The sequence below is a fragment of the Python bivittatus genome, unplaced genomic scaffold (assembly GCF_059951505.1).
Source record: "Python bivittatus isolate LINGU-HERP-01145 unplaced genomic scaffold, Pbiv_v1 ctg000220_np1212, whole genome shotgun sequence".
NCBI lineage: Eukaryota > Metazoa > Chordata > Lepidosauria > Squamata > Pythonidae > Python > Python bivittatus.
Window position 1 is genome coordinate 1,004,985 of NW_028277048.1, and position 17,632 is coordinate 1,022,616.

The 17,632-nt window shown below is 40.4% G+C and overlaps 1 protein-coding gene across 7 annotated transcripts in view; it reads right to left on the minus strand.

Annotated features, from left to right (window-relative positions):
• Nucleotides 1–56: 56 nt before the first annotated feature.
• CARM1 (coactivator associated arginine methyltransferase 1) overlaps nucleotides 57–17,632 on the minus strand; it is a 47,063-nt gene continuing 29,487 nt past the window's right edge. For 5 of the 7 annotated variants that reach the window (XM_088137574.1, XM_088137573.1, XM_088137575.1 and 2 more), the window contains 10 exons: nucleotides 16,854–16,944; nucleotides 16,353–16,434; nucleotides 15,106–15,191; nucleotides 13,810–13,899; nucleotides 13,212–13,349; nucleotides 12,425–12,514; nucleotides 6,466–6,578; nucleotides 5,062–5,139; nucleotides 2,158–2,229; nucleotides 57–1,494 (listed from right to left, as the gene is read on the minus strand). In XM_088137574.1, the coding sequence (XP_087993700.1) occupies nucleotides 1,358–1,494; nucleotides 2,158–2,229; nucleotides 5,062–5,139; nucleotides 6,466–6,578; nucleotides 12,425–12,514; nucleotides 13,212–13,349; nucleotides 13,810–13,899; nucleotides 15,106–15,191; nucleotides 16,353–16,434; nucleotides 16,854–16,944 (977 nt within the window). In that variant the 3' untranslated portion in view covers nucleotides 57–1,357. The remainder of the gene's footprint in view (nucleotides 1,495–2,157; nucleotides 2,230–5,061; nucleotides 5,140–6,465; nucleotides 6,579–12,424; nucleotides 12,515–13,211; nucleotides 13,350–13,809; nucleotides 13,900–15,105; nucleotides 15,192–16,352; nucleotides 16,435–16,853; nucleotides 16,945–17,632) is intronic. The other 2 variants (XM_007430019.4, XM_007430020.4) reach the window with 2 other exon arrangements.

A 17,632-nucleotide genomic window follows, 5' to 3' on the forward strand; every position in this document is an offset into this window, starting at 1 on the left:
ACTTTTAAGCTGTTCCATCTAAACCTGGGATTGGGAAACCAGCCACTACAAACAGATCTTCAAAACCCTCCCAGTTTTATTCGATAGTCACAAAATCATTGATCAGCCAGACCCAACAATTGGCTGTATAGACCCACAATCCAGCCACTATGAAGGTTCTCCAGAAAGGTCCCTCCCCCCTCCCCCCCGGTTCAGCCAGTATTGGGAGCCAAAGGACATGGTCTTAAGTGAACCACTTCTCTCCTCCATAAAATAGTTCCTTGTCAAGTCCTTTCGGTAATGCCGGCTTGAGGCTCTTCAGAAGGAAAAAAGAAATGGTTACAAATTACACACAAAGTACTACAAAGGGACCCCATAACAGATGCCAATCTATTCTAGAGCCCCTGGTGGCTACCGCAGGAAGCAGACAAGTCTACATACTAAACCACTTGGCACCCACTTCTGCCCAGGGGAGGGGAGGGGCTAGTCACAGCAGCTGCCACACCTTAAGAACAGAGCAGAAATGGGATTAGGGTTAAGATGAGCAACAGGAAATTGATACACAAACCATCCATTTTCAGCCAGCAAATTTTTTTTTGGTACATTCGTGTTTTTTAACCCCTTGATGCTACATCAAAATTCCCAAGAAACAGGCAATCATCAGACCTGCTGATAAGATGCTTGTGGCACATAAAACAGTCTTCTCTCATCTCGGATGTTCTTCACATGGCCCAAGACTTACAGCAGTAAGATGCTGGAGCTTTGCTGACAGCCAGGAGGGGTATGGGTCTTTGCCTTTCCCTCACAGCAGGAGACACTCCTCCTAAGTCTTAATAATGCAACAAACACTAGCCCAGAGACTGGGATGCCTAAGAAATCAACATGGATAGGCTGCTGGATTCTTACCTGTGCCCATTCTACAGCCAGCTGCAGCCCCTTCATTTAAAATACTGGGAGTAGCGATAAATGCTCAAGTTAACTGCTGTTGGTGGGCTGCCTAGAGCATGCTAGAGGCCCTGTGGCAGTTCTGCTCTACAGCCTGTGCCTAATGCCAATCAGTCATGGCAGACTGAAGAGTGATACTATTAGTGACATGATCGGTTGTAAGACACAGTAAGCACAGGAACTCAGTCATGGTTGAGCAAGTTGAAGTTTCCAACATTTCATAAAAAAAGTATACAAGTCCGCTATCAAAGAGCCAGTGGGTTTGTCTTCTATTGTACAAGGATAAGAACATCTCTGGGGAACCTATTGGAGGGTAGAAGAGATCCAGAGAATTGACTGCCAACTGTTGAGGTACAGCAGGCAGGTGGGCAGGGAGGCGGAACTTTTTCTTCATTTGGTTTCCTGGTGCTGTCAGTTCAGGGATGAGGGTCTCTTAGCTCCCATAATGCATTGTGTTGGTGGTGATAGACATGGGGGACGCCATAGAAATGGCTGGCCCCCCCATAGTGAATTGACTGTTGACCGGGTAATGAGCAGTTGATGTTCCTCCACTCTGACCACTAGACGAGCCTGTAGCAGGAGAGAAAAGCAGCTTCAGCTTGATACAGCAGAAGGAATTCTAGTCCTCAGTAAAAAGAAAGGTCTAAGCACAACTAGCCACCTATTTTCTAAAAGTGGATCCAGATCCATTTCTGAACTGGCAAGTTTCAATTTAAAATCAAAATATAATTGGCAAAATGTAGTTTTGATGCCATGGGGGGTGGGGGTGACAAATAGAAAAATGGAGATAGTCCTGTGGCATCTCAGCACCCAGTCTATAAGGAAGAGTTTGCTGCCTCTGATGCATGAAGAGGACTGAAGAAGTGCAAATGGGCTTGATTGTTCCATTCTAGTCTGTTATGCACCAAAGGCAGCAGGCTCTTTCCCCTGAAAACTCAAGCCAGAATAAACCAGTCAATAACCACAGTGCCCCCAAACCTGCCTTGATGCAAACTGGTCTGATACCAAAATGAGCTATTAGCATTTACTCCATCTGGAATTTTATCTAGCTTAATTTCAATTTCAGGGATAAAGTCAGTTTCAAAATGTACTGTAGAAGTATTTGCCCCTTCTCAAACCCAACATGCTGCCTGCTACTTTTCTCAGCCGAAGTGTTCAAAATCCTACAGAGGAGAAGAGAGCACACAGGCCCGCTTTCCCCTCAGTTCCAAAAAAGCCCAAGGGCAGGTTTACCTTGGACAATCCCTGTGCTCATGATGGATCCCATCCGGGAATGGGTGTGATTGACAATCCCAGTGTTGGCTGCTTGGGAAAAAAGAAAAATACTCAGACAGGCCTAATCTCTGCACTGGGCTACTTCACCTTTAACATCTTTCCACCATCTGCAAGTACACATTACAGATGCCTCACCCATCTCCAGCCCAAAAGCAGGCCACGTGCGAAAGGTCTACTCTCTTAGTCTGCATCTGATTAATAACAACTCTGCGAGTCATCATAAATGGGAATGGAGCTTGGGGATTGGTAATTCTGTCTCCAGCATTTACTTGAAAGCCAAGCACAAGCCATTTCTCACAGGATAAAGGGGAGGGGGCAACTGGAATTTTAAATTTTAGAAATCTAAAGTTGAGCTGAATGTGACTGACATTCATCTCTTCCTAGCCTCCCTGGATGCATTACTCTTCCAGTTTAACATAAGAATCTACTGCTTAGATATACTTGCATTGTTACAGCCTACTGAAGTCTTAGTGTGACAAAGAAGAAACAGTCTTGATAGAACTATGCAAGGAGAAGTGGATTTGACTTCAGTGAACGGGGGGATCAGAAGTGTCGTATCCCAAGGGTGTTCCAGAATATAGCCCTTTACTTGTTCTGACCCTAAAAGTAACAGTTATAATTTGTTCTTATCAGTGGAACTCTTATCAGTAAGGTGGCTGTGAGGATGGTCTAACCATCAACAATAGGTATCTCCTGTAAAATTAGCTCAAATATAAAGTTTCCTTTAAGAAAAAAAATTCATTTGATTTGGTAAAAACCTAGTGTCAGTAAGCTTCTTTTGAGTCATGTGGAAATCTTCTCATGTTTCAACCCTGTAACCAACAACCCTAAACTTTTCTCATCCAGGATACCTTGGCCCTGAATATGCCCAGCAGATATTTGGGAGCTTTTTCCCAAATCTGCCATAAATGGGCAACCAGATGAAGAGATTCAGCCCTCTTCACACTGTGGTATGTGCAAAAGGACTTGTGGGAATGTAGTTAAGCACTCTTTCTCATCAGCTTTGAAAACACATAAGTGGCAGATTTCTTTTGTTCTCTTGATACACTGATTCATGTAGGTGCTTGCCTCCTCCTTGCAGCATTAATATTTTATCTAACTACCCATGCTGCAAGAAATGGCTTGAAATTCAGCTCTCTTCTGCCTATTGCTGAATGAGTCTCCTCCCCATGAGCAAACATATTTTCATGTAGGAAACTAATTTTTTTAGGTTTGCAAGGACATAGTCCTCCATACAGTACGTTGTTTCTTCCCATTCTTTTCCACATGCCCAAGGCAAAATTATGCAGCACACCTTTAATGCTCTATCTGATAACTTGAGAGCTCTGACCACGACAACTGTATCTGACAAACCGAATGACTAGCACTGTTGGAAGCAGTTTATCACAAACACCATGAGAAGAAGCACACTTGATTCACTCACTCAGCAAGATGCCATGACTTTGATTCTTATTTCTATTAAAGGTGTCTCCAGAACAGAGATAAATGGAAGAAAGGGATTCAAATCCACTTTGCTGATAAGGTTCATTAATAAAACCTTTTAATACTCGACAGGAGCAGTTCTTACTACAACTTCAGGCTGTGTAATGTCCACCTATCCCCTATATGGCCACTTTTATTCTCAAGGTTGTGCTGGAGTTTCACTCCTCAAGAGGTATTAATGTGACCAAAGCATGAGCATACTGGGTGCCTGGAAAGCTCTGTCCTTTCTGCTAGAAAACAGTCCTGGGTCACTACTTTTCATCCCAACAGGGGCTACAATTTTTATTTATATATTATTAGATTTGTATCCATAGGCTATTATCCTCCGATATCCTGTAGGTGAACAGTCTATTCCAACAAGGGCCGCTCCACTAGAGGAACTGCTAGCTCTTCTACTTCGTCTTAAGTCACTGAGCTCTGCAGTGATGTTGCCTGGTCTACACTGTACACTTATATGAAAACATAATCCCTTTAAGTATTTAAACATGTGGAGCCCAGCTTTGACAGGTCTGTTCTGCAGATCCTGTTTTCATTAGGGCATCATCACCCATCAGGAAAACCAGCTTATACTGCTTGTAAAATTAGGCAGACTTTGATTGTGCGTTGATGAACCCACCACCAATTGTATTATTTTTTATCCTGTTTTGTTTTTACTAATTTTTATTTTTTAATGTGCTAATTCTGGTCTGTGACTATAGTAAAAATTCTATTCTATTCAGGGAAATCAGCTTGCTAGATACCCAGATATTAATATACACAGACCACAAGGGGAAAAAACAGGGGTAATGAGATTAACTCTATTACATTTGCTGACTTCTAGCCATAATAGTTTTATCTATTTTATCTATCTATACATAATCTGTCAATTGTGATACAGGTTCTCAGGGTTGTGTTACTAATGCAAATAGCGAATTTAGATAACTTCCCAATTAAATACACTGCAGTTACTTTTGTTTAATTACACCATAAGGAAACAAATTACTTAAAACGAAGCCATTTAAAAACTTATTTTCTGAACCAGAAAGTTATAAAATAACAGCACTCTGGAACTAAATCCATGTTGAGTTCTAAGCCAGTAGAGCACATTTTTCTCACAAGAGGGTATAACAGAGGAATAACACAAAGTCAAAGAACAGAAAGATAATTCTGTAGCCAAGGGCCAACATACCCCACCAGACATTCAGAAGAGAGTACTTAGATGAAGCAGGACATGCTAGCCTTCCAAAGGGCTTACCTACAAGCGTTGAGCCAGGTGTACAGCCCCAAAGACTCAATACTGAGGTGATGATGATCTGGGGCCTTCAGTTCCACCACTGAAACTGTGCTTCCTAGGACTCTCCCTTTAAGCCAGAATCTATTGCACAATGCAAACAAACTCACCTAGAGGAATAAGGTTGTTATGGCCAACATTAGTGCCGCCGGCAATCACACTGCTGAGGTCATAGGCTGTGGGCATTCCTGCAGCATAGAAGAGAAGGGAAGAGAGTCAGCTATGAGGAAAGCGCTATCCAAGACACAGACCTTCAAGGACCCTGCCCAGTCCTTTTTGGGTAGGAAAGAACACTTGGATGCTTAAAAGGACCTAGACATAGGAGTCTCTTTAGGCAGGTACTGATATAAGCACCACCCTTTCTCTACAAGACACCCTCAGATGAGGTGCTTCTTCTTGCCCCATCTGGGAGTCAATGGGAGACTCAGTGCCCTCCTGTCATTTAAAAAAACAAATTGCTTTTTAAAAGTTCATGACAGATTGAAGTCCCAGGCAAGTTAAACTAGCCTTCCCCAATCTAGCAACTTCCAGATGCTCTGGACTTCAACTCCCTACTTCCTAGCCAGCTGGAATGGCAGTTAGTGTTACATATACAGCATATGCTTAGAGAATTCTGGAAGCTGAAATCCAAGATATCTGGGAAGCGGGGAAGGGGCATCCAAGCAGTTAGCAGACCTATAACTCTTCCTTTACTAGTCCATGTTTCTCTTGTAACATTCACTGCAATTATGCAAAATACTGAGCTTGCTTTGGAAACACTTCATACTAGTTTGGTTGCTCAAGCTACGAATTTCTGATGGGTGGGGAAGGCATGAGAAGAATACCTTAGTGATATTCTGGGAAGGGCAGTTCCAATTAAAAAAAGTGAATAGTACAACAAATTAGATTCCACCAAAGCATGACAGGCAAATGATAACACAAAACACAGACTCAGAAAAACTGGCTTTCTTTAGGCTCAAGTTCCCAGTCAGAGAATAGGCGTCGCAGTCAATGTTGACTGGAAACTGGAGGAGGAAAAGTGATACCTATCCCACAAGTAAAAGCAGCTTCACATGTATGCTTGGTAAGAGACAACCTGTTTTTCTTTTTCTCTGGGTGTTATCCTCAATGGAGGATACAAATGCGATGTACTACATAACCACTACCATAATGTAAAAGCTAAACCCTTCCAGGCTCTTCCAGGAATGGTGATGATGCCAATGGAACATACTTGTGTCAAGCTTGCACCTGCCCACCCAGAGGAAAAAGCAGCTGCCGCCTCCCAAGCATCATTTCCTCTTCCTGCAAAGGAACCCTCCAATGCTGAGCCTCTCCTTTCAGGAGCATGGAACTCTTCAGGACCATCCTTTTACTTCATGGAAAGCTGCCCAGACAAATCCTCCAAAGTTGAAGTCTTGTGGCTTTCAGGATCGTAGCTGATGTCCTGACTACTCCTGTCCTAGCCCCAGAATAACCAAGAGGTGGGATGTAAAACGGTATCTTAGCCCAGAAGCGACAAGCAAGGAATACAGTACCAGCAACGGCCATCCCTGTGTTCATGTTGTAGGCGCCACCTGTGTTCCACATGTTCTCTGAAGGAGATGTATAGTGTGAACCTGGCGGTGGTGAAGGAGTTGTACCTGTGTACCTGGAAGGCAGACACACAAAGTCAGCACAATCTCCTCTCCCTCATTAAGCCACATTTTCGATAAAGTGCCAATTAGCCTTTCTAATGTGAAAGATCCAGTGTGAGAGCCTTAAAGACTCATTTGCAGAAAGACATCCTGTTTACCATGTGGAGGTTGTGTCACCTTCCCTCCACTCAGAGATTCAATGAAACATACCATTTGATCAGGGTATCTAAATTTTGCATGCAACAACATAAACATATTAATCTCTCTCACATATGCTTGCTTACAATTCATTCACGCAAACTCCAGCCCTTCTTAAACTGAAAGGTTTTTAAAGATGATTCATACTGCACCATTGTCTTAGTTATGTATTAACCTTGTAAGAGGCCATTTTATTCTTTCCATCTTATTTCCCATTTTTAGTTTCAATTTCAATATTCTAGCCAGCATTAGCCCCAACTCCAATCTCTGGGAGACTAAAGTTGAGACAGTGGTTTCCAATGTGGGAAACAAAAGTTTACAGGAGGCAGACATCTGGAAAATATATCATGCAGATCACTCAAGCAAATGAGCCCACCCCAAAATTAACAAAAATAGTTACAGTGGGGCAAAAAAGTATTTAGTCAGCCACCAATTGTGCAAGTTCTCCCACTTAAAAAGATGAGAGAGGCCTGTAATTTTCATCATAGGCATACCTCAACTATGAAAGACAAAATGGGGGGAAAAATCCAGAAAATCACATTGTCTGATTTTTAAAGAATTTATTTGCAAATCATGGTGGAAAATAAGTATTTGATCAATATCAAAAGTTCATCTCAATACTTTGTTAGATATCCTTTGTTGGCAATGACAGAGATCAAACGTTTTCTGTAAGTCTTCACAAGGTTTTCACACACTGTTGCTGGTATTTTGGCCCATTCCTCCATGCAGATCTCCTCTAGAGCAGTGATGTTTTGGGGCTGTCGCTGGGCAGCACGGACTTCCAACTCCCTCCAAGGGTTTTCCATGGGGTTGAGATCTGGAGACTGGCTAGGCCACTCCAGGACCTTGAAATGCTTCTTACGAAGCCACTCCTTCGTTGCCCGGGCGGTGTGTTTGGGATCATTGTCATGCTGAAAGACCCAGCCACGTTTCATCTTCAATGCCCTTGCTGATGGAAGGAGGTGTTCACTCAAAATCTCACGATACATGGCCCCATTCATTCTTTCCTTTACACGGATCAGTCGTCCTGGTCCCTTTGCAGAAAAACACCACCAAAGCATGATGTTTCCACCCCCATGCTTCACAGTAGGTATGGTGTTCTTTGGATGCAACTCAGCATTCTCTCTCCTCCAAATACGAGTTTAGACCAAAACGTTCTACTTTGGTTTCATCTGACCATATGACATTCTCCCAATCCTCTTCTGGATCATCCAAATGCTCTCTAGCAAACTTCAGACAGGCCCGGACATGTACTGGCTTAAGCAGGGGGACACATCTGGCACTGCAGGATTTGAGTCCCTGGTGGCATAGTGTGCTACTGATGGTAGCCTTTGTTACTTTGGTCCCAGCTCTCTGCAGGTCATTCACTAGGTCCCCCTGGGTGGTTCTGGGATTTTTGTTCACCGTTCTTGTGATCATTTTGACCCCACGGGATGAGATCTTGCATGGAGCCCCAGATCGAGGGAGATTATCAGTGGTCTTGTATGTCTTCCATTTTCTAATTATTGCTCCCACAGTTGATTTCTTCACACCAAACTGCTTGCCTATTGCAGATTCAGTCTTCCCAGCCTGGTGCAGGTCTACAATTTTGTTTCTGGTGTCCTTCAACAGCTCTTTGGTCTTCGCCATAGTGGAGTTTGAAGTGTGACTGTTTGAGGTTGTGGACAGGTGTCTTTTATACTGATAACAAGGTCAAACAGGTGCCATTACTACAGGTAACGAGCGGAGGACAGAGGAGCCTCTTAAAGAAGTAGTTACAGGTCTGTGAGAGCCAGACATCTTGCTTGTTTGTAGGTGACCAAATACTTATTTTCCACCATGATTTGCAAATAAATTCTTTAAAAATCAGACAATGTGATTTTCTGGATTTTTTTTCCCATTTTGTTTCTCATAGTTGAGATATACCTATGATGAAAATTACAGGCCTCTCTCATCTTTTTAAGTGGGAGAACTTGCACAATTGGTGGCTGACTAAATACTTTTTTGCCCCACTGTATGTTATTTAGTATAAAAATTATAGTAAACCAGAAAGGATTTCTGAAATAGTTATTTAACAGCAACAACAAAATGAGAGGAATATTGTTTTTTGTGTGGAGAGACTGAAGACTCTTAATTTTGCTTTGAAAAACAAATTTTTAAAGTCTAAATTCTTTTATTCTCTCTCTGTATGTCCTCTGCACCAGGCTCTGGTTGCTTTTAATAAAAGGTAGATTCTACAAACTAAAAGTATATTGTGGGCAGACAAACCAATTGAGTAAACTTTCTATCTCAATATAAAGTGTTGGAGTTGGGATAACACAGAGTGCCACTGAGTTTTTCTGAAATATGGCAGTTATATCCTTTGTCAGAGAGACTTTAGCACCTAACCTGTGGTAAGCTATTGCTGGCAACAGGTGACTTTTTAACTATTATTTTACTGTTTACATATTGTAATTTAAAGAATTTACATTAGGCATTCTTTGCTGTGAGGTCCTGAACAAACAACTAAGAACAAATATGCTGTCTCCTACTACTGTTTGACCATAAACAATGTTATGTGGGGGTGGCTGATGAAGGAATTTGGAATAAGGAAAAATATAGTGGATTCTAATATTATGTATTCCATAGCAGCCCAGTGACAGGTAGAAATTGAACCTGCGATGCATACTTTAGTTCACGTTCTACCAGATGGTAAGGTCCTTGTGAAAATCCAACATCAGTCACCTCTAATTTCTGAAACTGTTTTGTGTAGCTTTTCCCAAGTAAAAATTTGTGCACCATAATATGAGTATATTACTAAATTGCAAATACATGTAATAGTGACATGTTAAAATGTTTACATATTTCTTAGTCAAAATACAGAAACTAGAAGTATGTTAAATATACACTGAAAAGTTTTTCTTTAAGTTATTTTTGATTCTTGGTGACTGCCCCCTGCCATTTTCTTGGCAATTTTTCAGAAGTGGCTTGCACCAGTCCCTTCTTCCTACAACTAAGAGAGAGTGACTAGCCCAAAGTCACCCAGCTGGCTTTGTGCCTCAGATAGGACTAGAACTCACCATCTTCTGGTTTCTAGCTTGATGTCTTAACCATTACATCAAACTGGCTGTTCACATACATGTTTAGAATCATACTATAAACTCACTAGTCATTGATAATTGATAATTGCAGTCAACATTTTGTAAGCATTTAAAATTGTTCTTTTTTAAAAAAAATGTGATACTGTAATGAAAGAAAAATTTAAAAAAAGAAAAGAATTATACAAAAAACATTTAGATAGCCTCCTCTATTTTTCCTGCATGGTTCACACTGTTTCTCCTTTTTATCTATTCATTCATTCATTCATTCATTCATTCATTCATTCATTCATTCATTCATTCATTTATGGTACCTTCAAGTCAGTGTCCAGCTCTCTATTGCGGGAAGATCCCCCCCCCCCATTTTAAAGGAGCTCCTTTGACCTTTTACAGGATAAACCTTGAAGCACTATAGAAATTTAAGTACATACTGTACTTAATTTATAGAGCATGGAGGACCACAATAAAAAAGCCTCCTATCGCTTGATCTCTGAAAACTGGAAATCCTCTCTCCAAATAAAGCCAGTGCAAGAGATGAGTACAGACTTCTGGTAAGAGCTCTCTCGCCCTTCTCTGCAGGCAGTGGCTCAGGAGCAGAGAAGAGGATGTTGGAAAGAGAGCAGGACTGAGAAAAAGAGATGTGTCCGAGAGAAAGACTGACCCAGGTACACTGAGCTCTGGCTCTGCTCACTCCCGGAGTCACCCAGCATGCAGCCCCTCAGGGAAAGTGGCATCTGATGGCAGAAAAGCTGTCCCTCCTCAACCCAGGTCATTCTGCACCAAACAGTGGACCACATTTGAGTCATAGCCTATTCAGACACATTTTCTGCCAGCCCCCACTCAGGCCTCAATTCTTATCTTCTGAAAGAGGCTACATTTTTGTGCTGAGTGGCTCATGAATTAATTCCTTAATACTTTTAGAGGGTTCACTTCAAGAAACTCACCTGGTGAAGAAAATGCATTGTTCTACTCATAACTTTTCCTTTTACTTCATTCATTCATTCATTCATTCATTCATTCATTCATTCATTCATTCATTCATTCATTCATTCATTACCAACCAACCAACCAACCAACCAACCATAATGTTTCTGCCCTGTCCATTCCAGCTTCTGCACAGCTCTCCCAATCACCCCTTTTGCTAGAAACATAATTTTATTTTCATAGTCTTTTCCCAGGACAAGCCCAGTTGGAGGGAGGAAGGAAGAGAGAAGACAGCCTACCTACACAAGACTTCCTGATTCCCATTTCCTCAAACCCTGCCTCTCTCTTCCATCTGCCTAATGAGAGACCTGCTTCTCTTTTGCACAGCCCATTCAGGTGGAGCAGCTCCGTGCTCTGGCTTCTTGTTGCCCTTTTTCTTGAACTTTAGATGTTTCTGTCACTCCAGAGAGTGGCAGCAGAAGGTGCAGATTCCTTCACCCTTCTCGCCCCTTTCATTCACCACTGAAGATGCCAGTCATGCTAATGCAAATCAACTACCAATAGGTGGTCCTCCTTCCCACTGCTGATCAGTATCAGTGGAGGGATATCATTTTCCTTTAATTTTTTTCTTTAAAAAAAAGCCTTTTCTGATGCTCTTCCCTCTTTGAAAAAGATTACTCCAGCCTAAATTCTAGCCACTTCCTGATCTGATCCTCCTTTCACAGCAGCAAAAAGAAATCAAAAATACCCCTTCAACCCTGGCCCCCAGCTGTTGCATTTCCGTGCCCCTCACTTAGCCTTTCAAGCTTCTCAGCGATTCAGACTGTCATCCAAAACACTCTGGCTGGGTTTGCGCAACACACGGAACTCTAAACTGGGTTAACACAACAATGTTGGTGGGTGTATTCACACAATATGAGAGACAAGGGAGTGCCTTTGAATTCCAATTCAATATCCTTTTGCTTATCATATATTTGTTAAAGACACAGTAGCCCTGACATTAAAAAACAGTTCACAACTCTAACTGCAACTTCCACATTTTCCCTCTGTCTCTGTTACATGCTCTTCCCAGCATCAGTTTAAGCATTTCAAGACCTTTGAACCCTGTGCAATTGGTAAGAGTTTTGAGCTGATCCAGTCAATTGTATCTTTATCTGTTTCAGATCTGATAAAGATGTAATCTTTATCTGATCTGACTGGATATTTTTCTGATCTGACTGGAGAAACTTCACCTCCTCAATGTCTGCCTGGACTCAACCTTCCCTGGCCCACAGCTGACCCAAAGACTGATGTAAACTGTGTCTTGCTAATCCCTCACAGCATATAAAACTGAACAGTCAGACTCTGATCTTAGAGTCCAGTTTTCTGGGTTTTGAAACATTAGTAAAAATTGGAATAATATTAATACTCTACCTTAAACCAAAGGGTTTAATTGCTTCTCAGCCTTTTGGCTAAGATCAAGCATAGTATGAAAGTTTTTTTAAAAATTATTGACTCTAATTATGTTTGTGGATATATAGCTAAATGTGTACTTTGGTTCTTTCTGCTTGATAATACATTAGAGTAGTCTCTCTTTTCTGACACACCCTTCTCAGACCACAGACCTATACCCACTCACGCGCTCTCTCACTCACATGCACAGACAGAAGCAGAGATACATATTAGAATTCACAGTGAGATACCTGAAAAAGGGATTTTTCAGGTCAAGGAGGTTGCTGGATTTAGAGCCTGTTTGATCCACTTGAGCAACAATACTTATGTCATAACTCTGTCTGAAAAAGAAGGGCAAGAGGTATTGGTGAGTAGTCATCTATCCATCCTTTAGGACAATTAGGCAAGACCAATTCAAGCTCATGGAGATCCTAAATGAATTGGAAGATAAGAGAAAGCAATTGTGAACTTGATTTAAAATGTAAAATATAAGAGGTACCAGAACCAATTTCAGCCACTTCCCTTCTAAAGTATTACAGAAAAGGCCAAATTACAACAGCCAGTTCCCCCTTCTGCTATGCTATTTAATCCAGAAAAGGGCAATAAATGTAATAAATAAATAACTAATCTTATTTAGGCCTTTTTTATTTTATTTATTTCATGAATGCAAAAGTATAGCTTGCTGCTTTTCAAGAACTGTTCTCCAAATGTACTATATCAAAAAAAATCACTAACATTAGAGATAATAAAGACAAGTTAACAATAAAATACTAATTGCAAAATGTTTACTTAAAAAAATAGTCCTTAAACTTTAATAGTGAAACTCCAGGTTCTATCTAAACTATACTTTTCTGATTCTGAATCTGATTCTGGAATTTGTAACAATCAATTCACAAACACCTGGCAAACACATTTCAAATAATTTTTGCCAGATTCAAGTTTGGTACTGAATCCATTAGACCTTCAGTCTTAGCAAACTTTGCCAAGCTGCTTTGAGGACACTTCTCCATCTACTCAAGATGATTCCTCCCATCCTACCTCTTGTTGGCAATGAGGAGGCATGTCCCTGAGAGGGTGTCACCAGCCTTAGCAAAAAGTGGAGACTGAAAGAGGCACCGAACTTGGTACCAGTGGGTAAGAGGCTCTGTGGGAGCAGTCGAAAGCCAAACAGTCATTCTAATAAAAGGAGAGAAACAGAAGAGTCAGGGGTAGAAATATCATGAATCCATAGTCACCCTTGAAAGATATAGTTAAAAAAAGAATCAATTGCACAACTGGCTTGTGCAAGTCAATATGACATACATTAAAAGTTCATATGTAACTTATTAGATGCATAGATTCAGGGTCAAATAACACAGACTTTAGAATTAACTATACTCTTCAATAGGTCTAGAAATAAATAATCTTAGATTGGGCAAACTCTTCATTTCCAGGTAAGAAAAAAATTTGTTTAAGGAAAAAAATTAATGCAGAAGCATATTTCCTTTCAGAATTATTTTTCACGCATTCAGCCATAGAAAACAGATAAAAAAATAACTGCCATTTATAGTTGCTACTGTAATTTGGCATATTCAGATTAATGTTGTACACGATCTAAGACATGATGGGAGGAAAGGACATCTTTGTCATCACTTACACTGAACCAATGAAGGCTACATCAAACCAGAAAGCCAACCCATGGACTAGTCCTGAATGTAGCATGTGGAATTTGAATGGAATTTCTATCCTGGAAGATAAAGGTCACAGTCAGCCATATGAAGCTAATTTCTCCTGGTAGTCACACTGCTCTATATACACAAGACAGCATACAGTGCACATTATATAGCTGGAAAGATAAAATAACCTCTTTATACAAGGCACAATAACTCAAGTCAAACATTACCATCTGGAGCAATGCTGAGAATTGCATTCAGACCTTTTTCAACACAGAAGGATTTCAGAGACTCAGAATGGCTTAAGTACTGACATTTTGAAGAAGAGGGTGACAATTTTCCTCAAAGAGTCATTTGATCAAAGAAATGATAGGCTTTCTTTTTTAAAAAAAAGACTGATTCTTAATTCCTATTTCAACTTAATTTGCACATTCACATTTCAAGATAAAAAGATCTTGAAACAAATATCATATGTAATAATTCTATATTAAAAGTTTATATATACTGATAGTTCAGAAGTATCAACTGAGTTTCAGTTTTAACAGGCCAAACTCCAACTCCAACTTTGTTCCAGAAAGAAACCTACCTGGAATGTGGACAGGAATTAGCTAAATGACATAAATCTTCTTTGGGAGGTGGATTTTTTTTTTTTAGACTTTCTAAGAAATGACAAAAATCAGCAGGCAAGCATTGAAAAGTGACCCCATCATCATCCGGTCCACAGCAGCTCTTTAGACAATCAGGCGAGATGATTTTTCCAGTACTCAAAATGTATCTCCCAAGATACTAAGCAACTGAGTCTTGGCTTCCCACAAGCAAAATATGCTTGATATAGATACTACAGGAGCTTTGCTCCTAGAGGCTAACCAGAAGCAAGGCCTATCTTGGGTCAGTTCTGGATCACCATAGAAAAACTTTCTGGGAAAAGTTCTACCAACTCCAAAGTAACGGATGAACATCCCCAAAAGTTGGACCACTCTTCATGCCAGTTTCGCAAATCATAAGCCCATTCCGGCTCACCTGTATAGACTTGGAGTGGGGAGTGCATGGAGGAAGGAGGGTTATACCATTGAGCAGAACCAAAAGATAGCTGCAAAAGATTGCCAATGTGCTACAGAACATTGACAATAATTATGGTTGATACTTTGGCATTTAGTTACAAACACAACTCTTACTATCATAAAAGAAACATAACTTTTCTAAAGGAAATATAAGTTCTTCCACTTACATATGGAATCACAGTGGGATCAGAGTCTTGATTTATTTGGAAAAGAAATTACCTGTGCAAATCCGCTTCTTTGGCATCTAAGAAGTTCACGGTGTATTTAACAGATTTGGCCATTAGAATCCTAATATCAAAGGTATCCTAGGAACAAAAAACAAATCAATGAAAAGTTTTTGGTTAGGGTAGGGTGACTAAAACCTTGGCTCCCAATTAAAAGGATGGCAACATATTGCCTTATGGTCTGGAAAAAGTCTGGGAAAAATCAATCTTTTAGCTGATTCCTCCTCCAACTCATCTGGAGCTTACCAGAATGGAGAAAGCTGCACTATCTTATAGGGTTGTGAACATTTCACAGTCAAATGTGTCTGTGGGTACACACACACAGTACTTGTCTGCAACTCCTTAAACCAAGCACACATTTTCCTGGGATTATGCTGGTACTGTGGAGGGCAGCTGCACAATCCTGGGAAAAAACACAGCTACTTCAAATCTGAAGCACTGCACAGTCCTATTATGCTACACTTTTCTTCTCTGCTCTCAGGCACACTGAAGCAGAAGCAGAGCCAGACAGTAGACAATGGAACAAACTGCCCTGTGCTTTAAGCCTTTCTCTAGCTCTAACTCTCTTGCCAGCAATGAGAATGTTTTGATCACAATTAATTCCAAAAATCTTTAAGTGGAGGAAAACCAGCCATCCATTAATGGAATGGAATGGAAACACAAGCATAGCATTTGCATTCAGAATTCTCATTCTATGTAGGCTTCTTTTCAAGAGAAGAAACAGAGGATGTGCTAATGGTGGATCTGTAAACACTGAACCAAAGGGCATGGAGCCCTTAATAGCAAAAAAGATCTCTCTACACCTCAAGGCCTGCTCACATTGTTTGCTTCTTCACAAAAGCTTAAGGGAGGTGGGGTTGTATCAAGCTTCTGTATGAGTCAGACCAAGTTCTTCTCAAAGAACTTCCAAGATTTCTAGCAAATGTGTTCAAAATCACAAAATGCTATTTGAGCTGAAGCCTTATCTGAAGAATTCCCAGCCAACTTAGGCTTAATGATAAAAGGACAAATTCTATCACTAAGCCTAGTGAATTTAGTTATTCCATGTGTGGGAAGGGGGCTATTTACTGAACATGGGCCACCAAGAGTAATATTCACATCAACATGGCTTTGAAGACATGTTGGCACAATGTCCATGCTCAGCATAGCTGCACATGTATAGCCTCAACAGCATTCCATCACAGGTTAACTATTTCAACTACTCCCAAACCTCAGAACAGTTATAGGAACAATCCAACTTACCACAACGGGCTGTCTGAAATATTCATCTACTGCTGCACCCCGAAGTGCTGACAAATCTACTCCATGAAAAGATGGCTGATACCTACAAGATACCACCAGCTGGGTAAAATGAGGTAATACTTAAGAGAATAAATCCAAGGGGAAACTGATGCAAGATTTGAAGAGAAACACATGTCTCACATACATTAGCCTCATCTGAAAGAACCCTTTCTGGAAAGATAGTTATAGCACTGCAGAGGACCCTGAAGAACCTGCCTGTTACTTAACTAGAGTAGGCAGAGCAGGGCAGCACTAAGTTCAAATGAAACCCAAGCTTCTTCATTGGAGTTCAACACTACAGATCAGCCTCTGCCAATCTGGCTGCATTTCAAATTCCATCGTTCCTCTTCATATGTGTCAGATCTTATACATTTGGGGAAGGGTGAGCTACAAGAGCAGTTCTTGTTTTCTGTGGGATAAACTACAGTGGCAAAAACTGGAATTCATGGAGAAAAGACTCACCAAAAGTTAGCTTTTGTGAATTGTTCCATGTAGAGCTGCTCATCTGTAAATGGGGCTAGATGGACATCACCAATGGTTGGAAACATATTTCCTGAAATGGATCAGAAGAAAACAGATATTTATAGTTTTATTTAACTTTTTAAAATAGAAACATTTTATTTCATTTTTCAATTTCAGTAAAATCCCCAAAGTTAAGTCAAATATGAACTGATTAAAAACCAAACAAAAATAGGAGGCCAATTGTCAAGACTGTTAAGGTACCAGAAATTTTCAAGACAGCAAAATAAAAGCAAGTTAAAACAGAAGACATACTGGCTGAAAAATTCCGAGGAACTCAAAAATTTACATACAATTTGTATCCTTGAGTTCACCTAACTGTCTTGACAAATGATGTACCTTTTAAGCAATGGCAAAAAGATATATTTAGATTTATATGGCAAGGGAAGAAACCAAGGATTAAATATAAAATTCTTCAAGATGCAAAAGAAAGAGGTGGATTAGGATTGCCTGGTTTTAAATTGTATCTTGCAGTCTGCTGTTTGCTCAGATGAAAGAGTGGGTGCTGTTGAGAGATAAAAGAATGTTAGAATTGGAAGTACAGAATCTGAGGTTTGGATGGTATGGCCTTTTACAGTATGATAAAATTAAGGTTAATGTAGACTTAAAAAATCATTATGTTAGGAGTGCCATAAACCCAGGCTATGCCTGAAAATGCCTTTACTGGTTTCAGCAGAAGAAGTATTTTATAGAAAAGAAACAGTGGGCAAAGAGAAATGGTT